The sequence below is a fragment of the Netta rufina genome, assembly GCF_964035555.1.
Source record: "Netta rufina genome assembly, chromosome: 4".
Lineage (NCBI taxonomy): Eukaryota > Metazoa > Chordata > Aves > Anseriformes > Anatidae > Netta > Netta rufina.
Window position 1 is genome coordinate 53,493,030 of NC_140127.1, and position 27,950 is coordinate 53,520,979.

At 37.9% G+C, this 27,950-nt stretch overlaps 1 protein-coding gene across 1 annotated transcript; it reads left to right on the forward strand.

The window, feature by feature from the left end:
* Positions 1 to 1,616: 1,616 nt before the first annotated feature.
* Positions 1,617 to 23,367, forward strand: TMEM156 (transmembrane protein 156; the record flags this gene model as incomplete). Its single annotated transcript, XM_084286527.1, has 7 exons — positions 1,617 to 1,716; positions 6,035 to 6,316; positions 7,885 to 8,145; positions 9,268 to 9,375; positions 12,490 to 12,594; positions 18,766 to 18,870; positions 23,324 to 23,367. The coding sequence occupies 7 exons, from the start codon at positions 1,617 to 1,619 to the stop codon at positions 23,365 to 23,367; spliced, it is 1,005 nt and encodes a 334-aa protein (XP_084142653.1).
* Positions 23,368 to 27,950: the final 4,583 nt, after the last annotated feature.

The following is a 27,950-nucleotide window of genomic DNA, read 5'->3' on the forward strand; positions in this document are numbered from 1 at the left end:
AAGGTATCCCTGTGAGGTGTGGGGTCAGGTCATTACGAGGTTCTCCTGAACTCAGAGACTGAGCTAAAACATGCCAGAAAAGAAGTCTGAATGTATTAGAAAGGGATAGACACGCATACTGCTTGCCAAAATCCTTGTGCAGTCTCCTCCTAAGAGAGTTCTTCATTCCTTCTGGGCAGAAAGGGTGGATAAACACGATGCACCCTTGAAAACAGGAAAGGACAAGTAGCTAACATGGCAGATATTTAAGGGGCAGCACAGTCTCTCACAAAGTAGGGCCAATTTGATAACACAACAAATACAAATTGTGCAGTGGGTGTATTTTATGTTTTAAATTCATACCTATGAATTTCTGTATCTTTAATACTTACGTTGCACCATACCGTCAAAAAAATAAATAAATAAAAAATTTTGCTTTCATCATATTGTTTTCATTGCATAAAATTGCCACATTTAAAATAGTGTATTAAATTTATATTCATTAAAGCTCTTCGTATAGGATGAATACTGTATTGACTTCCACCTGGCTTACTCATCTTGTGAGCCAGCTAGATGCCAAGAAGGGCATTTCAGGTTTGTAGGACATTTCTTATTTTAACTTCAGTGGCACTGTTTCAGTTTGGTAGTACTCAGTACTAAATGGGTTGTGGGAAAAATCTGTGTCAGAAGAGAGATTTCTGAATTAATTAAATCCTTCATACTATAGGTACTGTGTATTTGAGTAAAATTGTTTGCTTTTACTTATGCATTATTCAGAGTACTTTTATATGGAACACTTCGGAAATGCTCTTTGCAGTCTCATCTGTAGAAAGAATTTCTGGAGTATCATGGTGGACTTCACTTTTCTAATTGGAAAGTTTAGCTGTAAAATTATGACTACTATGTATAGAAATAGCAATGGCTCTTCCCAGTCTTCCTGTGATATAAAGATTAGTAACGTACGCACTGAAGATACAGTACAGATTGGCACATCCATTGTCTTTTGAGAATATAGCAGAGTGATACTATGAACATCTCACACTCAGTTCCTTGTACTTAAAACATTGCTTATTTACTAGATTATAATTTTAATGATCAAATTAATAGTTTATGCAAGCCTTAAAGATACTGTATTACGTCAAATTATAACACGCACACATGCCAGCCCCAGGGCATAGGTATATAAATAAAACAATAAAATCTCCATATCTGACTCATCTGGCTCTGACTGATTTTTATAATGAGGTTCTGACTCACTTTTTAAAGAATCTTCTTGGCCAAATGAGAATAAAATTCCTTCACAAAGATGATTACATTATTGTTCAAAAGGTATATGAAAGTGGCCATTAGGGGGTGATGTTCCTAAAACAAAATTGCCCCAAATGAATAAAATACTTTTTGTGCATTTTTCTCACATTTTCATCCTGGTACATTAGTTTTATCTTCATTTTATTCATTTGAATGCCAATGTAAGAACAGAAGTTACCTCTCTTCAACTTAACGTAGCATGAAGTGAAAAGAAAAGTCGTATGAGAAAAAGGAAATGGGTAGATGTTATTTTGCATAAAGCCTGCACTAAGTTAAAAGCTAAACCAGGAAGTTACCACCACTATGCTAGATGGGCGCACTTCAGTGGCATGTGCTTGATTTTGAGAAAATCAGAACTCTTCAGATTAGTACTGGGAGTACTTACCATGTTTATTTTATGCTTACCTGAATTTTTCAAAATCCATGAAGGTGAGTGATCAGCTTTTAAAAGAGCCTTTATTTATTCTAAACTCTATAGTTGAAAAGTTGACATGTGCTTTCCTGAAAGTGGTGGTTATGATATGGACTCATATGGACTTATATGGACTTTGTAAAACATAGGGATTGTTTTCTTTAGATTTTTAACCAGAGAGTTAATTATATGTGTTAATTTGGAAGGAGTTTGCCATTCATTTATGTACATAGCAAAAACGTTGTAACTATTTCCATGCAACTGTACTTTTACTATCTTCAGCATGAAGGTAGTATTTAAAATGCTTATGTTCTTCCATAGCAGCTACTCATGTCTTAAAAAATAACTTTTTTGAAATCCCTGTACTTAAATGCCTATAAATCTTTGTACAGTTACTTTCTGGTGTGAGATAGTGTTTATGCAAGAGATATGCAGTTGTAGCATGATAAAAATATTGGAGCCGAATAGGTGAATTTAGTGAAGCAAATCTTTTAACCCAAATCCCAGATACATATTGGTGGCCCTAAAGGTCAATGCTGTATTTAGGATGAATGCAAAATCTACATGTATAAGTAATGCATTCAGTGCTTTCTTAAAAATTCATAAATAAATTAATATTAAAACAGTTTTGTCACAGCTGTTCCTAAGTAAGCTTTTGTATAAGATAAATCTAATAAAAAAAAATAATCTCCTTGCCAAATGGTGTGTTCCTAGACATCACTGAATTATTTATGAAGCATAATTTTCTGCAAACAAATTAGTATCAAAGCATGCCCAGGTTACTTCCATCTACATTTTTATTTTCATTCACCAAAAAATGTAATTGTGACACTAACTAGATAATTTATAGATATTTATAGATTATAAACCAACACACTTGATAAGATGTCATAAGTTTCAAATGTTATAGAAACAATCATACAGTTTAAGATGTTGGAATAACTAATGTTTTACCTCCACTCAGAAGCAACCAAAGTACTTGCTATCACAGACCACACAAATAAGCAATGGCATGAATATTACCAGAAGAAAACATTGATATTACTGTCAAACATGAAAGAGTAATTGCATTTTTCCATTATATTTGCCCCAGATTATCCTTGGAGTTGCTTTATGCTGCAATAACATGATCCTTGCAAGTCTGATGTTGATGTATGGTCTTAATCACATTATGTCTAAAGTAAATTGTATACGAGCAGAACAGAGCACAGAATTATATTTGGAAAATCATGATCATTGTCGTATTTTGGATGTTCTAAAAACTATAGGACTGTATTACAATGTCTGAATTATGTGAGGAAGTAAACATGCTGAGCAATTTAATTTGAAATTCCAAGGAATTGGATTTTCTGGTTCACTGAAAATTTTCTGTTGGGAACTGGTTTTAATTCATATGTTGTAGCAAGCCTAAAATGTACAAAATTCCATTGCTGTAGCTGTTTCAGATTTCTGTCTACCACATGAGGCTGTGGACATTACTTCCCCACACAAATTTGCTGTCAGAAATCATCTCTGAGATGTGAAACATAGCCACTGCACCTTCTGATACAGGTGTTTCCTAAATGAGTGGTTGAGACCTAATCCTATTTTCTAAAATCACATTAAATCTGTGGGTGCTTCAGGTTTTTAATATAACATAAGTGAATCTTAGATTTTTTTATTATTATTTTTTTTTTTTTTTACAGCAATTTTGGGGAAATTGAATTTGCAGAAAAATAAGACAAAAAAATTATCATAAAGAACACAGTTCAGCATTGCCAAAAGTGAAAAGTTTCTTTTAAATCTGTAAAGCAACCATCCAGTTTTGGTCTCTGAAACTTTAAACTATGGTGCTTTAGAACAGGAACTTGTTGTCTTGGAGCCTGAGGCTCTCAGTCCCAGTCCTGTACAGTTTGGTAGGCTGTATCTTCTATAATCTCAGTTACGCATTCCCAAAGTTGTATAGAAGGCTTTGTATCTGCCACATTATGGGATTGCTACCATTTCTGTAAGAAAGTGATAAAAAATGTAATTTTAGACACTGCTGAATTGACTCAAAACAGGGCATCACAGATCAAATACAAAAAAAAAAAAAAAAAAAAAAAAAAAAAAAAGTTAAGCTAATCCAAAAGTGAAATACTTATGATTTTCTGAATGGAAACAAGTTCTTTGTTTTTCTTTTAAATTCGATTTTTTTTTTTTTCTGTGAATAATTTCATTTTAATTGAATTGGGTTTTCTATAGAAAACAAACAAACAAACCCAACTTGTAAATAGAGGTTTAGTAAAGGAATTTCATAGTCATAGCACTTAACATTAAGCATGTGAGTTACAGATTTTTGAATATAAAGCAGTTTCCTAGAGATGCTTTGCATGGTTTTGTCTCAGTGATCCTCATAATTCGTAAGGTTTTCTGCATTCATTTTTCTCAAAACCCTTTCCACATTTCCAGTGGTGCTTACATTTGGGAAGGGATGTTTCCTAATCCTGTACTGAACAGCAAAACTCTGGTACAGCTGTCTGTCTGCCACGTAATCCACTGGGAAAATCCCACCTATTTGCAGCCAGGCTTACTGTTCAGCAATGCATATTCTTCCCTGGAAAGCCCACAGTCCTGTGAGATGAGAGAATGCGAGGTTTAATGGTACTGAATGGCTTTCTCAGTAAAGATCTTTTGAGAGGAGAGTAATACCCTCCCTTACAGGACAGCATTAAAGGTTTTCCATTAGTTTAACATGCCTTTTACATACCTACAACCAATGCTAGGCAGCTCTTGAGCCTGTTTGCTCATGTGGAGCATGTAATGCAAAACGGAGTGACCATTGATAGACCACTGTCACAGCACAATCACTGGATTCACAAGTGCCAGTACAAATTCCTTGGTGAAAGGGGCACAGCAGGGAATTGCCATTAGCTAACCCTGAAAGCTGCAGCAGTGGTTTTAGACTAGTTGCCCAGATGCACCATGCCTTGCCAGGAGGGTAGAGTAAGCAGTTTTCTTCTGATGCTGGCTCATCTCCACGAAGGATCGCTGCCCAAAACACCCCCTTCAGCTGGAAGAATTGTGTCTCAAGAGCCTGCTCTGCTCCAGGTTGTGATGGTCAAATCAAAAACACTTGCGGGAAAATCTTGTGACTTTCTTAAGGGGAAGATCACAGCCTAGCTTTTCTCTTACCTACACATGCTATATTTTACATTTCAATGTATTACGTTTTATGAGTTTATGATATTCTAACGTGGTGTTAATAAAGCAAAAGTAACTGACTGTGGTGCTGGATTTCAGATTTTATTTCCGTATTCTGCCCAAAATCCCCCACTGAACTGTTTCTGAGGCAAGTCCGCTACGATGTGAGCACAGATGGCTGTTGAAACTGTCAGATTGCGGCTGAGTACTGGAGCAATCAAAGGTTGCGTTCCTGCCTCTACATAAGGATTTATGAACATATTATCCCAATTACTCATAATGAGTGGTAGATGCAAAATTTCCTTTTCAGAGATGCAAAGGTAACACCAGAATTGGAAGCTCACCCAGAAAACTATGGGATAGCGCCACGTCGACACATGAGCCTGATTATTTGTGCTCATAAATACAGATTTCATGTTGGAGCCCCAGAAGTTTTTTACTCTTAAATTACTTTCATGCTGAAAAATAGTTCAAGGTTAAGTCAAGTAAAAATACATGATTCATACAATAAAGCCTTACTCTAATGTGGAGGACAGCTAAAATAACAGTCGTTAATAATGAATACTATTTGGTTTTTGTCATTTGCTAGAATTGCATTAATGTGCTCCAGCTGCAGTAATTTGATACTAAAACTCAACTAACAGTAAAATTGGTTATAATTAAGTTTCACGATTGAGTATCAGAGAGCAGGAAGGGTGTGGTTGGACAAATCAGCAGCATTTCTCTGTAGTTTCACTGTAAGGTTTCAATGTCACTGACGAGAAAGTTTTCATCCTCGTTATAGCTTTTTTTTGCAGCATGATCACCCCGGTGTATGGCAACTGCACAGTTCCAGGGCTGTGTTACCCTTTTCAAACATGAGCAGTTTCATCTTCTCTTTAAGTACAATGAAATCTGAACAACTCTGAAACAGGAATGAGACTAGAGATGACCACAAATGCAAGTTGGTACTGGAAGATATTCCATGTAGTTCAGCAATAAAATCCAGCATGTAGGCTAGGGGAATATTCTCTGCTTTCTTTCTCTCAGTTCATGATGCTGCTGTAATTCTCAAGAAAGAAAGTGCATTTCATTGTATGATGGTTAAAGGATATGTTACATGATACATAAACACTCATACTTGTCTATGTCCTTTGAGATGGTTTTGCTGATATGATACTCTTTGTTTTTCAGCTAACACTATCATTGTATCGTGCATGGATACCTGTTCATTAAGTAACACCACTTTTCCACTTTGCACTTTTAATAATTCTTGCAAAAGATCACTGAAACAAAGAAGAGAAAACCAGACTATCTTGCTGAAGACCACTGTAAATCATTCCAGTTTCCAAAATAATCCATGTATTTGCCAATCATCTAGTAGGGAACAACAATCACATACTAAATACTTGGAATGTGAATCCAACAGAGATGTGGATGTTGATCATCAAGGATCAGGAGTGATAACTAAAAAAAGTAAGTAGGAAAAGCAAAATACTTCATTTGGAAGTAGTTAATTACAACATGCATGGTGATTTTTTTTTGGTGTTTTTTTTTTTTTTTTTTCTTTTTTTTGGTATTCGAAAGACAATGATAACATGGTGCTGGTTCTCTATGGGCTTTGCAAGTCCTATGAACATTTTTTTTTGTCCTTAATAGCTTTTTTTTTTTTTTTTTTTTTTTTGCATTGCTACAAAATGCAGAGTTTATGCCAGATTCTCAGCAGAAAAACATAGGTAGCAAAATGCCAATTTGTTCTCTTTGAGGATCTTATGTAAAACCGTGTGTGTGAGGGAGGGTTCATTATCTTCAGGGGGATCTGTATTGATCTGCAAGCAGGGTGCTGTGAGAAAAGAGTGCCTTATCCAGCAGCCACCTGGAATGTTTCTGTTGCAAATCTGACCTCTGTCATCTGTTTTTTATGAGCACTCTTATATCTCTCTTTGTTCTTTAACTCTTGCTGGGTTTTCCAAAATATTTCATTTATTTATAAAGAGTTGTATTTTTTGATGAGTTTTCTTGAAGAATTTGCTTTTAAAAGTCATTGTGGAACTCTGCTTGTTGATGGCTGATGTGATGAAAGCAAGTATCTGAAGAACTAAATCAAAGATGCTAACAGTCTAGGTGGCAGCTACACAAGAAATAAAAGAAATAAGATAACATTTTTTCTGCTTATTGCCTGTGGTATCCGCAACTGTTTAGCATCAAAATGACTTTACCTGTTCTATGGAAGGCAGTACTGAGTAAGGGCTGGCCCAGCAATATGAAAAAGAGTTCAGCAACCACCACAGCTTTTCAGAGCAGTAGCAGCATATTCCTTCTGTGCCTTTTCACTTGTCTCTGGAAATCTGGGGGAGAGGATGCTTCTGAATTTTGCTTTCCTAACATTGTCAGCAACAGGGGCAAGAGGCCAAGCCCTGGGCATAAGAAATGCAATTCTTTCCAAACTGCATCACTTTAGTAAAAAGTAGCTGTGTTTCCAAGCGTGGAAAATGCCAAAGCAAAAAGTATGTGGACAATCTCTGTTCTCATTTATACCTATATGACTAACACAACTGACACAGTCTCACCCACATGTATTTGTTAACATTCTGCGAGTCTCACAGCTTGTGGTTTGAAATGGAACAAAACCCTTCTGCAAGTGATAGCACAGAGGCTAGATGTGCACTTCAGATGTCTAGCATCATACAGCTTTTCCTGTTGTTGTTTTTCTTCATAGCACAATTTTTATCTGTGTTAGCTTTGACAACAGCTGACAATGCAACAAAAATCTTAAAAGCTTTGAAGCTGGTAGTAAAGCAAAAAAAAAAAAAAAAAAGGCTATAATTTGCTAAGGAAAAATATTTTGTGTAGATAATCAATACTCCTCAGATCTGTTCAGAATGATTTTACATTTTATCCTTTTGTCCATTTTTATCATAGTCAGTAATGTAAAAAATTACTATTTGTTTTCACAAACGAGACAGAAAAAATATTTATCACTCCTTCTAAGAGTTGTCTTTTTTTGTCTGTCATTATATAACAGTTTTTGTTTTAATTTGTAGTTCCAAAAGAAAAAGGCTCATTGGAAGAACAGTCAGAAGATATTATTTATTTTTACAAATATTTTAATTTCACTATGCTTCATGCAAATGAAGAAGTAGAGGATAGTATCTTCTATATGCTGGAAATCCGCATCACCAACTCTACAGTCAGAGGAAGAAATGCAGCTGAGGAATACCTAAATCACTCCTGTCTAGTGGCCATGATTGACGACCAAAATGACTGCATAAATATTTCACTGCAGCTGGAGTCTTACGTGGAATGTAAGTTACAAAGGAGAGTCAGAAGGGAAATCAAACTCGGAAACAATTTGAATGTTTGAGAAAATCTCCAGTAGGCAGTTCTCTGCTCTCAGAAACCACTTGAAAGTATTTCACAGCAAAACAATGCAATTTTAATCATCCCATCAAAAAAGACCATCTTTAATAGTCATCTGACAGTTATAGGCAACTGTTTTGCTTTGCTTGTATTTTCCCTAGAAGCTAGAAAGCAAAACAAGTGTCTGTACATTTGGTTTGCTTTTTTTTTTCTTTCTTTTTTTTTTTTTTTTCCTCCACTTAATAATGACAGACTTACCAAATGCATGTTTGAAAAAATCTAGAATTACTTTTTTTTTTTTTTTTCTTCTTCCCTCCCCCCTAATGGCATACCCTGCTATCTTGGAGGTAAATTAAACAATTTCAGTTAACTTCGCAGCTAGAAGGACCAGAAGACAGGTTTGACTTTTCCTAATGTCCAGCTGCAATATCCTATGTTCGGCCTGACTTAAAAGAGAAATATTCAACTGAGCTAGGCTTAGTTTTCCCAGAGGACAAACCGTCAGCTTTTCAAGTTTCACTTTGTGCTGCAGAAGATTGCCTGATCACAATCAGGGCTTCCAGTACATATATGCAACACTTCCCATCAGGGAATTGGTGAATTACATGTATATTACATTCATTTAGTTTTATATGGCAAATACATTTTATGCTGTAACTTTGATGGAAAAGAATAAGTGGTTTTGAGTTGGCTAAGGCAGTGTAAAATAATTCCAGGGAAAATCCTCTTTAAGAGAGGGCAGATTATGTCTTGGTTTTTGTTTGTTTGTTTATTTGTTTGTTTTTAATAAGTAGGCCTTTCTATGATACTAGTATAGTTTTTAACTTTTTCAGACATGGAGAGACAGATACAAATGAAAATGAAACTAAATTCTGGTTGGAAAACTCAGTTGCAAACAACAAAGAAGGCTGAAAGAGAACGGCACAACCTTATGTTTTGTTTAAATTTTCATCTTTGGGGATAGGCATAGTTAAAAAAAATATCAAGACAAATTATTCTGATTTTTTTTTTTCTTTTCTGTCAGTGTTTTCCTGCTTTATTTAATCTCTCCTACTTTTTCTGGACAGATCCACTGTGCATGGTGAAGATCATTTGGCTCAGTATGATTCTAGTCATTATTGTGTTTACTATTTCAATTGTCATCTACAAAATTGTTTATGAAAATGGACAAAACTGTAAGTAACAAAAAGTTAATCTACATGAATTTAAATTTCTACGCAATGAAATATCTACTATAAGGAAGCTGTTGATTATTAATGTGGTTCAGACAACAGTATTTTAATTGTAATATGATAGGAGTTTCTTAGAGAGGAACTGGAATACTCAGATGATTGATGCTATCCCCTTTCACCTTGGAATTGTGGATGCAAATCCAGCTTGTTGGTGGTAAATGAAGTATGTTTTTTTTTTTTTTGACAGATGCTTGGTGGCCTATGATCTTTAGTCCAATGAACTTCTGGTTTCAGAGTCATTTCAGTAGATAAAGTGATTACAGTTGAGCCTTGATGAAGATCTTAAGCAGAAATGCCAATGACAATAGAAATAGATAGAAATACCCTTTCCTTCCTGAAGATGATTCATCTATGTCATGGTCAAGCAAAGTCAGGGGTTAGATATGAGAGATATACTCAGCTGTCTGTCCCAAAAACTGGTCATCTGAATTCACAGTGGGGGTGCAATACCACACAGGTCAACCAAGCAGTGCTTTCTTAGTCCTAGAGCTGAATTAAGCTCAGATAACATTTCTTTTCTGTGCTGTTATTTTAGCAAATAAAATATTGTTGTGGTTTCTGAAACAGCACTGTTTGACTACTCCAAGTGATAAAAAAGTAACTTTGCTATGGAAGAACTTGTCCTTACTTCAGAGACTGAAACAATTGTTTGTGCATAATGCATTCACCACCCAAAACAGGCTCTTCCTATGCAATTCACTTGGAATAGAGGCTGAAATCAGGGTTTGCAGTATTTCTTCTAGCAATATTCAATGGGGAAAGCAACAATAAACGTGTAGGAGTACCATAAGCATGAGACTGTTGAGCAACCGAGATAAAGTCCTCTGTGCAAAAACAGTGTAGAAAATTGACCTTGTCAGCTGCTGGTCTTCATTTTTCATCAGAAGTCAGAGGTAGGTGCTACAGGGAGCAAACTCCCTTTCGTCAATGTGAAACGAGTGTTACTTAACCTGCTACCTGGGGTAATAGCTTTCAGATGCTTTTCGCAGCAATTTCCTGAGACTTTCTGCCCGTTTCAGCCCTGAGTGGGTAGAAAGCCTCTGGAGAACCAGCATTTAGTTGCTATTACCAGACAGCTGTCCATTCCCCTTGTAGTCCAGAGCTGCAGAACAAAGACCTTCATCACAGGGGTAATGAAAAAATGATAAGCTACGTCCATTCCCGTGATCATCCTAATTGTATCCACAAGTAGTTTAGTAATGAAAGAGCAATAAAAGTTTAGATTTAGTCATGACTGAACAGAAGGCAGAAGGATGCCTACACTCAAGATGTTTCTGTGATTTTTAAAAATGTAAATATTTTATGCATTTATTTTTAATCAATTAAGCGAAACAGTTGCTTAAAATGACATGTCTGTTGCACCCCCTCCAAATAAGAAAAGAAACTCCTTATCAGAGTATCTTGATTGAATAGCATGATCTTTTACTTATTGATAGAACAAAAGTCTGAGTCCTATTTTATGTACATAAGAATCACACAAACTGTAAAATAGGTCTTTATAAGTGGGCCATTAACTACTCTAGTTTGAAGGACTTTTACTTGCAATTTGAAAGCTTCCATAAATGTCACGAGTGAGATTTTCTATGCTTTGAGTCATAACATCTCATTTTAATGCAGAACCATTAGTAGTGATGAGTAATGATTTTACTGCCTTTATCCTTAAACATAGTTTTTCTATTAAATGCAAGCTTTTCAGAATTGTTGTGGACACAAGCAGGGAGGAAAAGATGTCCTTTTTGGGCTTCTGATTTCTGATTTACTTCTAGAATATGTTTACTGTTCATAGAGGAATAGTATTTTCATTACTTAAATTTACTATATATAACATCATATACAACAGCAGTATCTTAGTGGCAAAAAGATAAGCACATAAAAATTAGATTTAAGGGTTTTATTTCTTGTATGTATATATTAATAAAAAGTCTACATGCTGCTTTTTTTTTTTTTTTTTTCTATGGTGCCTAAAGAATCTGACAGAATATAATGTGCCTAAACTATGTGCCTAAAACAGCTGCTTAGAATTTTTACAGTCATAATTCAGTTAGTAGTTTTCCTCTCTATTTCTGAGCACTAGTGAAAGCTGGTAAGAAATATGGAATTATTCATTTCCTCTCGAGACCTTCCAAGACTTTCTGCTAGGCAGACTCTGAGACTCTCTGAAACATTAATGAAGTTATTTCCAAGAGTGCATAAAATAAAATATCCAAATAAACTTTGAGGAGGTTACAACTGATCCATATCAAGGGAGCTAAATTAGAAATTAGTCCTTTTGCCTTTACTCTCCCAATCTTGTCTTACAGCCAGTTCTAGAGCTTCTTTTGACATTAACTGTTAGAGCACATACTTAAGGCTTCAGCATATTAGCTCTCACCTGGGTATTCATAAAAACATCATGACCTAAATAATGCTAATTTAATGAATTTTTTAGAGATGATTTTTTTTTCCTGTCATTCTCAAAAGAAAAAAAAACTCAGTTCTGTTGTGTAAAAGTGGGGCAAGTCTGCTGTCAGAAGCTGAGTCTTGAGCTGCTGTCACTGCAGCAGAGTGCCATGGAGAGAGCAGCAGGATGATGGAAAGCACTGGGTGCTGAGGGCAGTCAGAGGTGTTCAACCCAGCTCTATCTTCTCTCGGTGGTGTAGAGCTTGTTCTGATACTGTGCTCCCAAAGATAAACACTACACACTTGCAAAGAAGCTGTCGGCTTCCTAGGGAGCCAGTACACTTCATCTTTGCTATTCCACAGTCAGAAGCATGACTCCAAACCTGTACCAGAGCATGCATGTTTGCTTTTTTTATAATCTTCCAAAGTCTGCTTGAGTTACATGCTATAGAGAAGGAAAGAATAATTTGAAAAGGGCAAAAATGGAGCCATAAAATGTCATTTGGGAAAATATAAAACATCTGACCCCAGGTTTTCCTCCTGACCTTACTTCAAAACCTTCCTGTTTCTTCAGGGAAAGTGTTAAACGATTTAGGCATAAGGGCTGTACCAGCTTTCCTTCTAATGAGTGCTGTATGTATTTCTATAGCTGAGGATATCTCATTTTGTTTAAAACAGATTGTAAACACAGAGGAGCAGCAGCAGTTTATACTATTCAAAGCAAAAAAGATTCCAGACATGCAACAACAACCATTTCTCCTACTAAAATTCATCTTTTTCCTGGTAAGTAATATACAAGTAAAATAAAAACCTAACAAATTTGTGAAGCCTGGGGAGTTCAAGAAAGTCCTTTTAAGACTTTCCTGTCAAAGGATGCTTCAGTTTTGTTTCAGCGTTACCTTGATCCTACACAAATTTGATCTGGCTTATGTTATGGATACATATTTCTATCGGGAATAAATATTTCTCACAGTGAAACTCCACAAAGACTTATATAAGTGGGAATACTTCTCTCAGTCTTCCAAATGTTTTCCATTAAGGACTTTGCTGTTGTTTTCTTTTACCTCCTTTTACTTTTTGGTGATCTTGTGTTCCACATTTGAATTCTGGCAGGTGAGTGCTTTGTGTGTGTAAGAGAAGTGTACAAAGCTGTACATACATTTATGTATGCTCTATGTGTTTTTGGCTTGACAAAATCTGCTAGCAAAGAATGGAATGGACAGTTGTAGGAGGACTCAGGGAATGGCTCAGCTGGCATTTAGTAGGATATTGCTAGAAAAAAATCCCAACAAAGTACAATTTAATAGTTTCAGGTAGGTATTAAAATGCGATCTTTTGAGAGTATAATGTGGCTAGCCCAGATTCACAGAATGTTTGGGTTTGGAAGGGACCTTGACAGATCATAAATTAAGAGGCATGACTAAACTCCAAGTTTTGGTTGCAGAAATTCGAATTTGATCATAAATGTTTGTGTGAGGGGAAATCATCAGATACAGCTCTGAATGTTACTGATATTGCCGGAAAAATCATATGCTTCAATAAATGCCATGGGTTCTGGTTTCACAAAGGGAGCTCTGGCTTTTTAAATATTAACATGAACATGAAGAATAATAGCTTTGAATGGAAAAAAACAAAACAAACAAACAAACAAAAAAACACAAAACACCACCAACAAAAATCTCCCTCCAAAACAAGAATATCTACAAAGCCAGCAAATGAAATAAATGGTTTTAAATTTGTCTAGGTTTGGTTACCTTGCTTTTTGTCTTGTCAATTCCTTGAGAATTAGAGGAGGCTTGATAATTTCCATCTACTATTCAATAACTCACAGCATTTCAATTTTACCTAGAAAAGAGTGAGTAGCTAGCTCCCCGTCTGTCTGAACTCTCCTGGGAGTACAATTTATGCTACTCAGTTTTAGAGTGCTGGCTACCTCTAAGATTTTATTTAAGGTCTAAGATATTTATGAGCTCATTATTTTCATCCCCCAGGAAAGGAATTATCTCTCTGCCACCTTTTGTCTTTAGTAGCTTCACTAATACCATAACTATTTTATCAGCATGTTCACAATGACATCTTTAATGTTGTATATCCAAAGGCATTTTTGATGATGAAGTTTTATGGAAATTCAAATCTAGTTTTACTATGCTGAAGAGAACAGGAATCACATATTGGTCTGTTGTTCTTACTTCTGTGTTCCTCCTGCTTCAACCTATCAGTTTAACCCAGAAAGATGCTTAGTTGTAACTGCAATAATGGACCTTATTCTAATCTGATATTCATTGATTTCACACATCATTGGTCCAATCAATCCAGTCAATTTCCTGATTTATACTAATAGAATTAAAAGTAGAATCAAGACCATATGAAAAATGTTTACTTTTTTTTTTTTTTTTTTTTTTTTTCCAGTTCCTAAGTTTAAGATTTGCTACCGTGATAGTAGATTATAAATAGCGATTACTTATTCAACAACCATTGGTAGTATTGTAATTATCATTAGTGTACAGCTTGGAATCTCTGAACACAACATTGAAGTGCACTGAAGACAATACAGCCATTCTGGAAACACTGCAATGAGGATAAATAACTGTATATGTAAGTCAGTGTGACAGTATCTCATATAGACGAAAAGATATACAAGGTGTTTCCCAAAGGTTAGTCAAAGTTCAGAAAGTTTGAGGAGACAAAAAGAAGGAAGCCTGCACTTTGAGAATAAGAATGTTTTCCTACATAGGCTCAGTAAATTAGTGGCGCAATATCACTGTGGTCCCACAGATAGATAATTTACAGCATGTATGCTGCTCTTGTGAAACTGTGAGTGTCTCTGCATCCACAAATTACCATCATCCAGTCCAGTGGCCTTTCTTCCAAGGAGGAGAGGAGGAGAAATCTACAGTAAATTCTCTAGGGTAGGATTAAAATTACAACCTTCCAACTTTAGAAATTCACGGTACTATGAATGATTAGGCACATACAGTGGAAATAGAGAAGCTTTAAAGCATTCTGGTCATAAACGTTGACTGTATCATGTCTGTGCAGTTAAGCTAAAAAAAAAAAAAAGTGTGTGAGAGCATGTACAGAGCTGTACAGTGCATGTTTTCTAGACTTTAGATCTGTTTCTGCCATTACATTTATGTAAAATAGCCCTTTGAGTGGTTTGGATTGACAAAACACAGTTGCCCTTTAGTGCAGCCACAAGAGAAGGGAAAGAGAACAAGATGCTTTTTCATCAGTGCAAGAAATATGTCTTCTTTAAGCAGCTGACCTGTATTTCCAGACACAGAGGATTTTCATATCAAATAGGACTTGCTAGTGTAGTTTGTGGAAAATAAACCAAAGGTGAAAAATCTACTCCTTGCTTTGTATTCATCACAGAGAATGTCAGGGAGATTTCCACATCAGAGGCTTTTATTGCAAGACTTTCTTTTCTCAAACTGAAGAGCCAGTTGAAGAGATTTTGGAACAACTTAATAAATTAATAATAGCAATTATAAGGACTAGATAGTATTCCCCAAAGTGATTTAAAAGAGCTCTGATAGAAATTGCTAAATTGTCACATAGCTCACTGCTTAAATTGCCTTGGTTCCAGTGAAATGGAAGGTAGCTCTATTTACATTGCTCTTTTCCTTATCCCACTTTCCCTAAACCACTTAAATACCCTTTCCACTACTAGGAACTGATTAAGTATAGCTATTCTTATATGACTGTATCCTAAAAAAAATAACTCCTGGGAACATGGCACATGCTGGGAGCAGGCCAGCGTCTATCAACTATACATTACACTGTTCAAAAAAAAAGAAAAATGTTGCACAAGAAAAATAAAGTGCATAAATGAGTGCTTTTGGTAGCTATGAGTGAATCTGCCTAGCAGACCTTTTCATACTGGAAGTTTCATTAATGTAAGTATGTGGGTTATAAGATGCAGTGTGAATTTATATCGCTACAAGTTTACCACTATAAATTCCCATCTAGACCTTATTTCTGTAGCATAAAAATGACTTTCCTTATTTATTTTTGTCCTGTTTTGAAAGTAGCATAAGGTCTGTTGGAAAGAAAGACCTTGTTCCCACTCCTATTCTAGAATGGGACTGTGCAGACATGCAATCGCATTGTTAATATCATCATATTACTACTCTATAGTCTATGTAAGCAACCTTAGTTCTGACATAATGCCTTCTATATTGCTGAAATTGTGTATTACTTCTCTTGTTTTCAGTAATACTCCATTGGCTCAAAGTAATCATTTGGTTCATTACATTTTGGGATACAAATACAAGATTCCCTGACTCGTCTGGCTCACAGTAATGCAAAGTTAATTCTGATGTATTTGAGTATGTTTTCTTCTGATTATCTTATGATGCTCTTGGCTTTCAACCGTATCAAATTAATATTCATATTGCATTTGCTGGAACAGATTTTGAACATATCCTATTCATGGTATCGAGTATTCTGTAGACTGTATTTGTTGAAGCACTAACATATTTAATTAAGATTTCAATAGACTGTGAATTACAAGATGAATTTTGTATGTTCATATCTATGCTACTTACCTGGAATCTTAGACTTACTTATACCTTTTTTCTAATGAAAATGAATGTAGCCCAGAGTCAGCAAATATGCAGAGAACCTGGCTACTCTGTGGCCTGCTGAGTTCTCTGTTAGCAAAGACCTGAATTGGGGTTTTGGCCTTGACCCCCAGCAGCAATGGTTGTCTTCCCACAGACCAGCAGCCATTCCTGATACAGCAGCAGACACCCATCCCCATGGGTCGGGCTGGGACACATGGTCAGCAGTTGATACGGCTTTTGCTACTGCGAAGGTGTTTTGTGTTTCTCCTAGAGGAAAGGTTGAATTTGAGTATCTGGTTTGACTCAATTGGTTCAGGCTAAGAGAAATGCAGAAGTAGAAAAATAGCTTAGATGCTGGAAGCAAAGGGAAATAGCTACAGTTCTCAGATACAGAAATTTTGGACTTTCCAGTAACATGAAAAGTGGGGTAGCTTGGTTAAAACACATGCTTTAAATTGCTAAAAGACCTGCAGCCACTAAGCAATTGGGTGGTAACTTCATGACTCATCCTGAAAGAAGAATGTTATGGGATCACGGTGACAACCAAGACTCAGGGAATAAAACCTCAGGGTTTCTGGCCTGCTGTTGTTTTCTGGACTGTTTAGACTTTGTGACATCCATAGCATCTGATATAAGTGCGCTTGACAACTATAATTTGCACATAAGAAACAATAAGACAAATTTCCCCTCAGTCATTTGAGTTCCTATATTGTTTTCTATGCCACCCTATTAAAATAATAGTTCCTGACCTAGAAGATTAGAAGTGGTCCAAATTCTGCCATATCTTGATGTACTGCTACAACTTCAGGTTAGTTGACAGGTTGGAAATAGGCCCAGTCCCTGTCTCAGCAGTGTCAGGGCTGGCATCTCAATGAATGCAGACTCAGTCCTCCTTGTGTTCTGTGGCACCTGCTCTTTTTAGCAAAGAGGACAGGCAGGACGCATCCTCTACAGCACCAAATATGTGCAGAGCCAAGAAAGGAGAAATTTGTTTAATCTCGGCTAAATGAACCATCACATATTTTATTCTGATCCTTCCTAGTTAGTTCTTGACATAGCTGTATAGTTGTCTCTGCCTCTGCAACGTAGATGAATAATGCTGAGAACAGCAAAGCTTGTCACGGTGTTCAGTATTCAACACAGACGTACGTGTTTCTAAGATGCAATGTTTCCAGAGAAAAATGTGAAGCCTAATTACCACTTTGGGTCTTTTGCTGTTTCAGAAGGGAGAATAAAATCTATGGGAGACAGGTAATTTTAAGGAGCTTTTTATAGCTCCTGTATGCTTTCAGTAGAGCACTGATACATGAGGGGCAATTTCTCTGCTCCGTTTGCATGCATGCAGAGCAGCCTTACACATGGGCTCCAAAGGGAATATCAGCCTTTGTTCCCATTCTCTTCAGGTTCAGCCTGAGGGTGGAATATGACCCACTGCTATTTTTAAACCTACCCCAGTTTTGTTTTAACTTTGTCTTTCATACTCAGCTGCTTAATCACCAAGATCCAAACCCCATTTGTTAACTGCATTTGTAAAGGAGAGAAGCCAAGTTGATATCGAAAGTGGGGAAAGGATACGGCTAAATATAAATGGCACGGTTCTTCCTCTTGTTATGAACTCAGGAGAAATCTATCTGTAGGTTAACAGAAGTTATGGATGGTCAGGGACAGGGTGGATCTGGAGTTGAAATGCTGTGTGTTCTACTGTAGTTCTTTGAAAAATGCATTGCATCAAAATGTCATTAGCCTGGCATCTCTACTTCTATGTTTCCTTACGTGTATCTCAGCAGGACACCATGTCTGCGTGTCAGCGTGCTAACGGCATCGCCATATCTCTGCCTGTTTCTGAAGTGCATGCTCTCATCTCTGTTAAGTGCTGTACAACACCCAGTTACTCTCCCTGTGTGTATGGCAAGTTATCTGAGGCACACCGTCTGGGCCATCCTTATGTGAGAATGAATTGGGAAGTTCACACTCTGAATTTTACTTGGTTCTGCTTAACTGGCCACCTGTAGCTTTTCGTGTTCTGGAGACCCTTAGTTATCCCCATATTTGCATGCTTTTGCATTTTCACTGCTAGTAGACTTTTTGAGAGCAATTTAGTGGCCTACCCTCAAGCTTTTTTCCATGAAGTCTTAGGATAAATGTATTGTAGTCTGGCTAGTGCCAAGAGGAAGTGAAAGACCAGAACGTGGTTAGTACTTGCAGGACTCCCCGATGTGTATCTGCATCTATAGGCACTGAAATCCCATTGAAAACTGGCTGTGCACCTCTGTCTCGCATTCAGATATCTCTCAGTGATCTTCAAACCTGCATATTCAAAGCGTAACCCTCTGCAGATGTATTTGTTTTTTAGCAGTGTGGATAAAAATATTTTACCTTTTCCTAGTGAAGACCAACAAACAACAGGTTCCACTTACCACACAGGCCAGGAAGATACTGCCCATAATTCCTGAACAAGAACATGGTCATCTGAGTGCATCAGCTGTAGAAGGTAAGTAAATACCTTGCAACTGTCAGATTTTTGTTTGTTTGTTTGTTTGTTTAGCCTCATATTTTCAGAATTAGGGACAAGCAATATCTGCTCAAAATAAATTACGACTTCTTCTAGCCAAACATATGAGATGACAAACTGGAAAATGTGTTTTGTGAGAGCTAGATGGCAAGAAAACAAAATCAATTTTCCTTCTGGTACCAAGAGTGACCTATAAACTAATCTGTTAGCCTTTTACACCCTGTGTGCCCCTGAAGGCAGTCCTGCTAATTCTGACACTATTTTTCTGGTGCAGAACAGCAAGTCCTAGACTTCAGCATTGTGCTGACATTTGTTTCTGACAAGAGCAGAAGAAAGAAGCAATTTTCAGATGATCTCTGAAGAGAATCATGTGTTTGAAATAAATAGTTGACTGGTAAAATTCACAAAATAAAAGAAAATAATTGCTCTGTTATTACACCAGCCAGAATAAGTGACAAGAAGTTGGCTTCAGCTTGGAACTAAAACTAGTACACCACTTCTAGCTTTCTTCAGCCATACTGTACTCCAGTCATTGTTTCAGGAAGTCCAGATGTAATGAAACAAGTTGGAAGAGAAATGTACAGTAAGAGATACCTCTTCCTGGCAATACTTGTAATGCCTTGAAGCAGATTACTCAAATAAGTGAAAAAAACACAATAATTTTTCAGTTGCATACTTGGGGTTATGGCTATTTGCATAGATTCATATTATTGCACATGGTGAGTTTTTTAGGCTGAAAACACGAGAAGTTGTTCTCTACATATATTTAAACTGGATGGAGTTTTATTGAAAATGCAGTATCATATCATATTATCCTTTTAATATGTTAAAAAGTTGATGTATGGTTTGGTTTTTGTGCCTCACATGGACCCATAAACAGTGAGGTTGTGTGTTGACAGCAGAGCTAAAGAAGCAGTTTGGAACAGTGTTGTTGGCAAAAGGTGAGGTACTTTCACAATAAATTAATAATTGAGCTAGGCTATTGTTTGGCTTCTGAGAGAGATGAGCTGTGTTACGGGACAGCATATTGTCATAATTAAAAATGCTGACAGCTTTTTAATGGCACCCATTCATAGATCTTACGAGGACTTGCAAAGATGGAAAGTTGGCATTGTTACCATCCTAAAACGAGGCTATCAGGAGGCAGAGAAAGATAACTTGACTTGGGAAGTCAGTGACATAGGCAACAGCAGTTCTCAGATCATCTGTGTTCATCTGTTTGCCGTTTGGGTGTCATGAGCTTTCTCAGAGCCCCATCAACCTTTCTGTAGGACACCTTCCTTTCTTCAGGGGCTTCTCCCATCCACTTCAGTACAAGCCCTCTTCTTTTTCTGATAGGTGTGAAATATCTTGCAGGTAGTATCTTCCTGGCCCCCCGTCTGCCATGTACCTGCACACCTTAATTGTTCCCTGTGAAGACAGGCAGCGTTTACTCTTGGGTTAGAAATAGGCATTTCTGAGGTTGCAATGGCATGTATTACTGAGGGGGTGGGTAATCAGTAATGTTCGCTGCCTCTTTTATCCTGTATAATGGTTGACCAGTAGCAAACTATGTCTGTCCAGGATATTGGCTTCACCAAAACTCATCTTTTAGAAGCAGGAAGCAAAATGCTGTGGTCCACTCCCATACAAATTTAACTTCTGTGTTCCTGGAAATGGGAGTAACCATTCAGACTGACCTGCTAGTACTCCTTTGGCTGTTATTGTATTGCATGTTATGTATTAAAGGGTAAAAAGGAGAGATGGAGCAGCTTTGCAGATTTTTTTGATTGCTCTGTGAGGTAATATCTGAGATTCAGGACACTTTGGGATGAAGTAATCCATTTGCTTAAATTCTGAAAGATGAGGTGTCCTGAGAAACCCCAAATATCTTGTGCCAGTGCTGTGCTGCACTGAAGCAGGCTTGTTTTCCTGGGCATAACACAATCTTCTGTCAGAACCGCTGCTGGCAGTGAGGTCAAATGGATGTGATGCTTGGGATTAATGCTTGACAGTATTTTAATGTTACGTAACATTGTGTGGAAAGATTATTAAAGGGTGGGGCTGGAAAAGGACTAGCTTGTGCCTGGAGAGACAAGAACTTAGATCTAGATCTTGCCTTTAGTTGCAACTGGGTTTTGAATAATATTTCTCACAGAAATACTGTCTCAAAGCTAAATACTTTGCAGAACCAACAGAGGCACTTTCTGTTTAGTCTTGCTTCATTTCCTGCAAAGAAACACTTCCCCCTTCCTCCAAAAGGGTCAGATTCAGCTCCTTGCTACCCGTGCTTGTGGGTGGCTAAGCAGATGACAGCGCTGCAGGGACAGCCTACAGGACAGCTTGCTGGCTGGAGGACCTTTGGGTTACTTCATCTGTGGAAGGAGGCTGCGATCTACTTGAGCCATGAGTGCTAGGGTCATCTGTATTAAGTCAGCCCAGGCTGTCAGCTGAGTTCTCTTGGCTTGACCAGGACATCTCTTCCTCTTCTTTGTAGAGGAGCACATTTGAAAATGCTTTGGCTGTTGAGGTGGGCTTCAGGCAAGCCACTTGTCTTTGAGTCGTGCTTTTCCTGATTTCCAGGTAGCCACATTTGTGCTCGTTGAAAACATTAACCACAGCCCAGCACAGAATGTTTATCTGATTCTTCTGAGGTTAGCTACGCAGCGGTGCAGTAGGTGTAACAGCAGCTACGAGAGGGAGGAAGAGGAAGGCTCGCTCTTCTCACCGTAAGCTGGAGAACCTGCTGGTGGCCTCAGCAACGTCCCTTAGCCTGGGGCTCATAGGCAACATATTGCCTGAACGACTCCAAAGCATTGTTTGTAGCCACAGAAAATTAGCAAGTTAAAATCCAGACTAGACAGGAGAGCAAAGCATAAGGCACATTACTCTCTCATTGGCCATTGTGCTATAAAGTATTTGTCTTGCAAATAGATGGAGGCAGATAAAGAGTTGATGACACATTGCTGCTTTCTGCTGAGTTTTTTGTTTTATGTCAGGAAATAGTCTTCATTTTGTTTGTTAAGGATTCAGAAATAAACAATCCTTATTTTTAACAAACAACATTGCATTCTGTAAGTTTTTAAGGTGAGAAATACGAGGGGACTTTTTGTAGTTTCCTGTACCTCAGTATCTCTGAGAGTTCTGAAATGAACTTTTAATATGATTGATTTTTCAATCAGAAGTAGCCTATAGTTAGCCACAAACTAGGCTTTACTGCTTTTAAACCTAGTAGGAAAAGACCTAATCCAAAATGTAGTGAAGGCAGGAGTGGGTCTCTCTGTTAGCATCATTAAACTTCGTTCATGACAAGCATATATTAAATAAAGTAACTAAAAATAAGGGTGATCTTCTCCTGAATGCCTAAAAAACAAAATGAAGACTGGCAGTATGATAGTAACCAACGAACAGCAAGTAATGGTGCGTGCATTTCTGTGCACACATACACCAACAGGCACACAAATAAAAATTCACCATCTTCTGTACCCATACAGCTTTGGCAAAGGAGAATCTTTTCAGTAGAGGTCACTTGAATATCTCTGTGTATTTTCAGGGAAAATATGATTATTACATGTGAGTGCTAAACTTCAGAATCCCTCTCTGTTTCTGCCATCTTTCATTAAACAGCCACATTAGCAACTGTCCTGGAAAAAATGAATGAGCCAAATCTCTCAGCTGCTTTAAGACAGTTCTCTGTTTATGCATGACAGCTGTAGATGTTTTTCCTTAGTGCTGTCAAGCGGTGACATAAGAATTACTGCAGATTTCAGGGCTGCTTTTATTTGGTTAGAAAGCATGAACATTTTATTCAGGGCAAATATTTGCGTGAGGAGGTAGTGCTGTTCAGGGGACAGCCTGCTAGAATAAAGCTCTGGAGACCCAACTTTTTTTTGTCTCTGCCCATGACTCCTCATTACTAATTGCACCATGGTAATCACAGTTTATCCCAGCTAAAACAAAGAGACTGTGTTGTGCTTTTAACTTATGAAGCACTACTTGCATCAAACGGTACTTTTAACTTATAGAGCTCTACTTACATCAACTATTATTTTTAGCAGCTCTAAAATGCTGTGAGATGTTTATCTGGGTCTGCTGCTTTATTTATTTATTTATATTTCTGAAGCGTCAGCAGCGAATATCCTCCTTGTGATAAATGGAAAGACAGAAACTTGAAGCTGCACTGCTAGCAAGAAATCTGGAAGAGCAGATCAGAAGAATAAATACTGAATTTATGTATGAAAGCTAGGCGACCAGCTCCCTTTCCCTGAAGAAATTAGCATGGCAAACCATAGGAAGGCTAACATTTCTGAATGCACTGGGTTCAATAGCACTTCCCTCAAACAGTGGAGGCAAAGAATTATTGCAGTAAGGAATAAAAGTGGGCAAGTGTCAAATCACTATTCCCATTAAAAGAACCCTATGTCTTTATGCCTTTAATGTTGTTTTAAAACAGCCTATCCAAAGGGCATTCAGCAAGATGATTTTGCTGATGGTTAGCCCTGAAATCACTGTTAAGTAGGAAAGGTTTTGGTTAAACTTATCCTTTGAGGCTGAAGCAAGCACGTCCCAAGGAGCAACTTCTCTCCAGTTCTGCCCTTGGTGGTGGTCTGTCCTTCCCCTGTGGTGGGGCCGTGTGGAGTCCAGGCAGACTGGTGCAGGACTTGCTGGGCTTTTCTGTACCACAGATGCACTTCAGCCTTACAGTGATCAGGGCAGAGTAATAACCACATGTGTTATGGCATGAAGAGTACCTGTGAGCCCTCCCCTACAGTATTTCTGTCCTTTGTCCTTCCAGGCAGCATTGTGTTCTCCAAATCAAAAGGAGCATTAAGAGATTTCATGGGTGACTAAGGACAGAACAGAGTTCTGCCTTATTGGGGGACCTTAGAGACAGACACAGAACTGACAGCTTTGGGATGAAGTGCTGCCATGTTATAAGGAAATAAAGGAAAGAAAAGAAGGAAGAATAAATAAGAGCAAGAGAGAAAGAAAAAGAAGGAAGAGAAAGAAAAAGGAAAATAAAGAAAGAACAGAGGAATAGGAAGGAGGGAAGGAAGGAAGGAAGGAAGGAAGGAAGGAAGGAAGGAAGGAAGGAAGGAAGGAAGGAAAATAAAGAAAAGAAAGAAAGAAAGGAGAAGCAAAAAAAAAAAAAAAAAAAGGAAAAGGGAAAGAAAAAAGAGAAAAGAAAAAAAAAAAAGAAAAAGAAAGGAAGAAAAGGAAACAAAGAAGGGAGAGGGAAAACTCCATGTCTTACAGCCTACAGTGGTGGACTTGTTGTTGTTGTTGTTGTGGTAGTAAAAACTGTCCAGTGTCACGCTCTGAGCTGCTGTTGGATCAAATTCCCACAAATTGGTCACTGTTACCTCAAACACTTTATTTACTACATCAGTCTTTTTGACAGTCAGTTCCCCAAGGACAAGATGAAATAACCTTAATGTCCTCCCTCCCATTAATTCTCTTAATAAAAGTGGTTGAGGTGTCAAAGGCTGCATAAAAGCTAATGAAAGTTCCACATCAGCAATTGCCAACAATTTTTAGTGCGCTTCCCTTTGCCATCAGCATCTCCATCTCTCTTTGTGAAGAGCTTTCAGATCCTCGAATACGTAAGGTGCTTCACGGCTCTGTACTTCTTCCTGAGTGGCAGTGTAGCTGTACAGTTAAACAAGACAAGTTGGCCTCTCAGTGAATGCATAATTTAAGGCACAATCTTATCTTCAGGTGAAATGGATTATAAAATTGGAGCATAAGGTAGATGACAGGTAACTGACAGGGACGATGCACTGGGGAAGAACGTGTATGGCTGAAAGGATGAGAACCTCTTTCACAGAAAATAGAATTGATGCCTCCCTTTCCTCTCTTGCAGTCTAAAAGCACACGGACACACCACCTCCCGTGTGGGCTGGTCAGCACAAGAGCTCAGTAAGTAACTGTGTGTATGAGCCTTATTCCTATCCAGCTACGTTCAAAGTCTCCTTACTGCTGTCATTTTCTAAGGATGCCCTCCACTTGCAATGTAGAAAGTTAGTAGTACAACGTCTGCTCTAATACCATGCTAATAGCCAATTCAGTGCTGGTCCACCTAGGGAATTACCTGGGTTTGGGCTCAGACCCCTTCTGCTGTCCTGAAGAGGCCTCAAATACCATCAGTACAGGATCTAGTAGCATAAACAGAAAGGGCAACTAAAAATATTTTTGCTTTTCCTTACGTGATCATGGCATTACAAAAATGTTTTCCTATTTCAAAGAACGCCTCTGTGGTGTGTCTTCAAGCGAGACACCCACACAAACAGCAGAAGACAGTAATTATGCAGGGGAAACAGTGGCACCGACAGTTCAAAGCATTCTAGCAAAGGCACACAGCAAGTGTGTGCAGGAGCGAGAGCAAGATTAGTTAGGGTGTTTTTGTAAATCATATGTCTGTAAAGAACAGTAGCTGCAATTTCAGATTTGTGGGATCCTCCCAGTTATCCTGTTGATGCTTTTTTCTGGAAAACATCACGTTGGTTCTCTGAAGTGATAGATAGATGCGCTGTGGTCAATGTCACAATAACATTGGGTGTGAAGGTGCTGAAGGCAGAAGTTCCAGCCAGCCACATCTGGATTTGCCAGTTGGCCATTTTTATAAGCTGTCATTTTTTACGCTTTCATGAATTTCTGTAGATAACTATGAATAAAGGGGTTTTGCATGCAGCTTTAAATTCTTTTGAGGACTGCATGCAGTCTCTCAATTATATATTTATTTTTAAAATATCACAAAAGATAATTCCTCCACTGTTCCTGCTTCCATAATAGATTCAAGTCTTAATCACACATTGAATCTAAAACTCCCCTTAGTTGGGAAACAGCTCACAGAATCAGATGGCTGAGTACGTTCCAGGGTACTTGGCACGATTATTGGTCTCTGCTTAAAATGCATACCAGGATTCGTTTCATTCCAAACCAGACACTCAGAGGGTTTTGAAGGGAAGCACTCCCGCCTGCTTGCAGAACTGGACTGTAATGGGTGCTGCACAGGCTGTTTAAAACCTCTGTTCCATTAGCTGGCATCAATTTTTGATGCATTGTATCCTGCCTACACTTGTCATTTTCTAGCTCGCTTCAGCAGCTGCTGCCTCCAGTATGATTTCACAGCCAAAGAAACACTTCTTATCCCAGTTCTTATGATGTAAAGGAGAAGGGAAACAGATGTTGTTATTCGGCCCTCAGCTACACGAACTACCAGAATGGGTGAAAGCTGCATTTGCTTTTTCACTCAGTGGGAGAATAAGGACTAAAGAAATGCTGTACTTTTTTCCCCCCAGCATTGTATAGTTCATTATTTCCAAATTTATCCTGCTGTAAATGAGTGTACTACATGAAATGAATGAAATTGGGCACAGGTTTGCAAATTCTTCCTTACAGCTGGTGGTTTGGATTGTTCTATTTTATTTTTTATTTTTAACTTTCATTAAGATAATTTAGCTTATCTTGGTTGAGCTGCAGTAAGACCTTTTAATACCCCAAATTTACTTCTGAACTCTCTGCTGCAGATAGATCAGTTCACAAAGAGACATCCAGGAGCTGACACAGTGTAAGAGTGTGGAAAGGAGGCAGGTGTCACACAAAACTCCTCTCCCCTCATCCAGCTGCTGGGAGGGAAGAAAAGAGACTGAAGCCTGCTCAGTTATTTCAAAGAAAGAGATTGGTCACAGCCTACCTTTACAGGAGAGTTCCTGAGAACTCTGTGGAGATGGAGACACTGCAGAAACCAGCTGGAGACACTTCAGGGACATCCTTCCTGGCTCACTTTAGCTGGGTGCACATGGCCAGTGCTTTAGAGGGGTGCGTGCTGCCAAGCTTCCCTGAAAGCAAGGTGCAATGTTTCTTGCTCAGGTTCCTTTACCACAGTCTTGTGGGGCAGGTACCTACAGCACCACCCTATTGGCAGGTATCATTGGCAGGCCTTTAGCTCCAATCTGGGGTACATCCTGTTTTTTCTACTATTTAATCATTTTTTATTTTTTTTTCCTTCCATGGGAGAAGAAAATTAGTTATTGTAAAAGTTCAAAGAAGCATAGACTTGTGAATTACATTGCAATGACATTTAAAGTAAAGTAGAAAATACTGCTGCCTAACCTTCTCTTATTTCTGATAGCCATGTTTTCTCTTGTTTCAGGTGGCGCCACACGACGTACAGTTCCAACTGCATGAAAGGAGAAACATAATACACCACAGGAGAAAGCATATCCATTTCCAGTCTGGGGAGCTCTGTTATCCCGTCTTCTCATAAGAATGCCAACTGTGCAGTTTAGTTGAGAAGCTTCATTTTATCTATCAGGACTACCTGGTATTAAGAAAATATGAATAATGGACAAACACATTTTGCTGTAGAATCAACTTCAGTAGGAAATTATAGATTTCCCATCTATTTTCTGTTCATTCAGGATTTAATGCTTAATCATAAGGCTGTGAGATAATCCTCGCAATAATTTATTTTTCCAGCTGGGAAGAAATTTATCTTCTCCATAGGATAAAATCCTGACTGAAGGTAGAAATGAACCTATATTTTCATGAAATGAACACAGTTTTCAGCCTTTTTAATGCTCTAAGTGACTAAGATGCTTAAGAGAGAATTTCTGGCTGGTGAGGAAAGTGGCCAAAGGAATAGAGAAGGAGGGAATTCTGCAGTATGTTTTAATTTCTGCAGTAAACCAGAATGACACTCATAAATTCTGCAACATCTTGGTGGATAAAGAAGAAAAATGTGGAAAAAAAATATACATTTGGCTTCAATCCACTAAATCGTTATTGTTATTATTTTTTTTATAACTCATTAAGGCACCAAATGGGTTTTATACTCTTTGATAAATTGAGTTTCCATCTTTTGTATTAGCTTAGGTCATTAGTATTCAGACTCATTATCTCCTGGAACTTTTCCTTACTTTCCATTTATCGCTGCTCCTCTGAGTGTAGTGGAGCTGTTTGGGCTGAGCAGGGTCCCAAACTCATTCGGTGCTAACCCATTATTTGTGGGTACAATCTGACCATAAATTACTAGGCAGAGACAGAAATTGCAGAGCTAGGACTTCAGACTCCCTTGT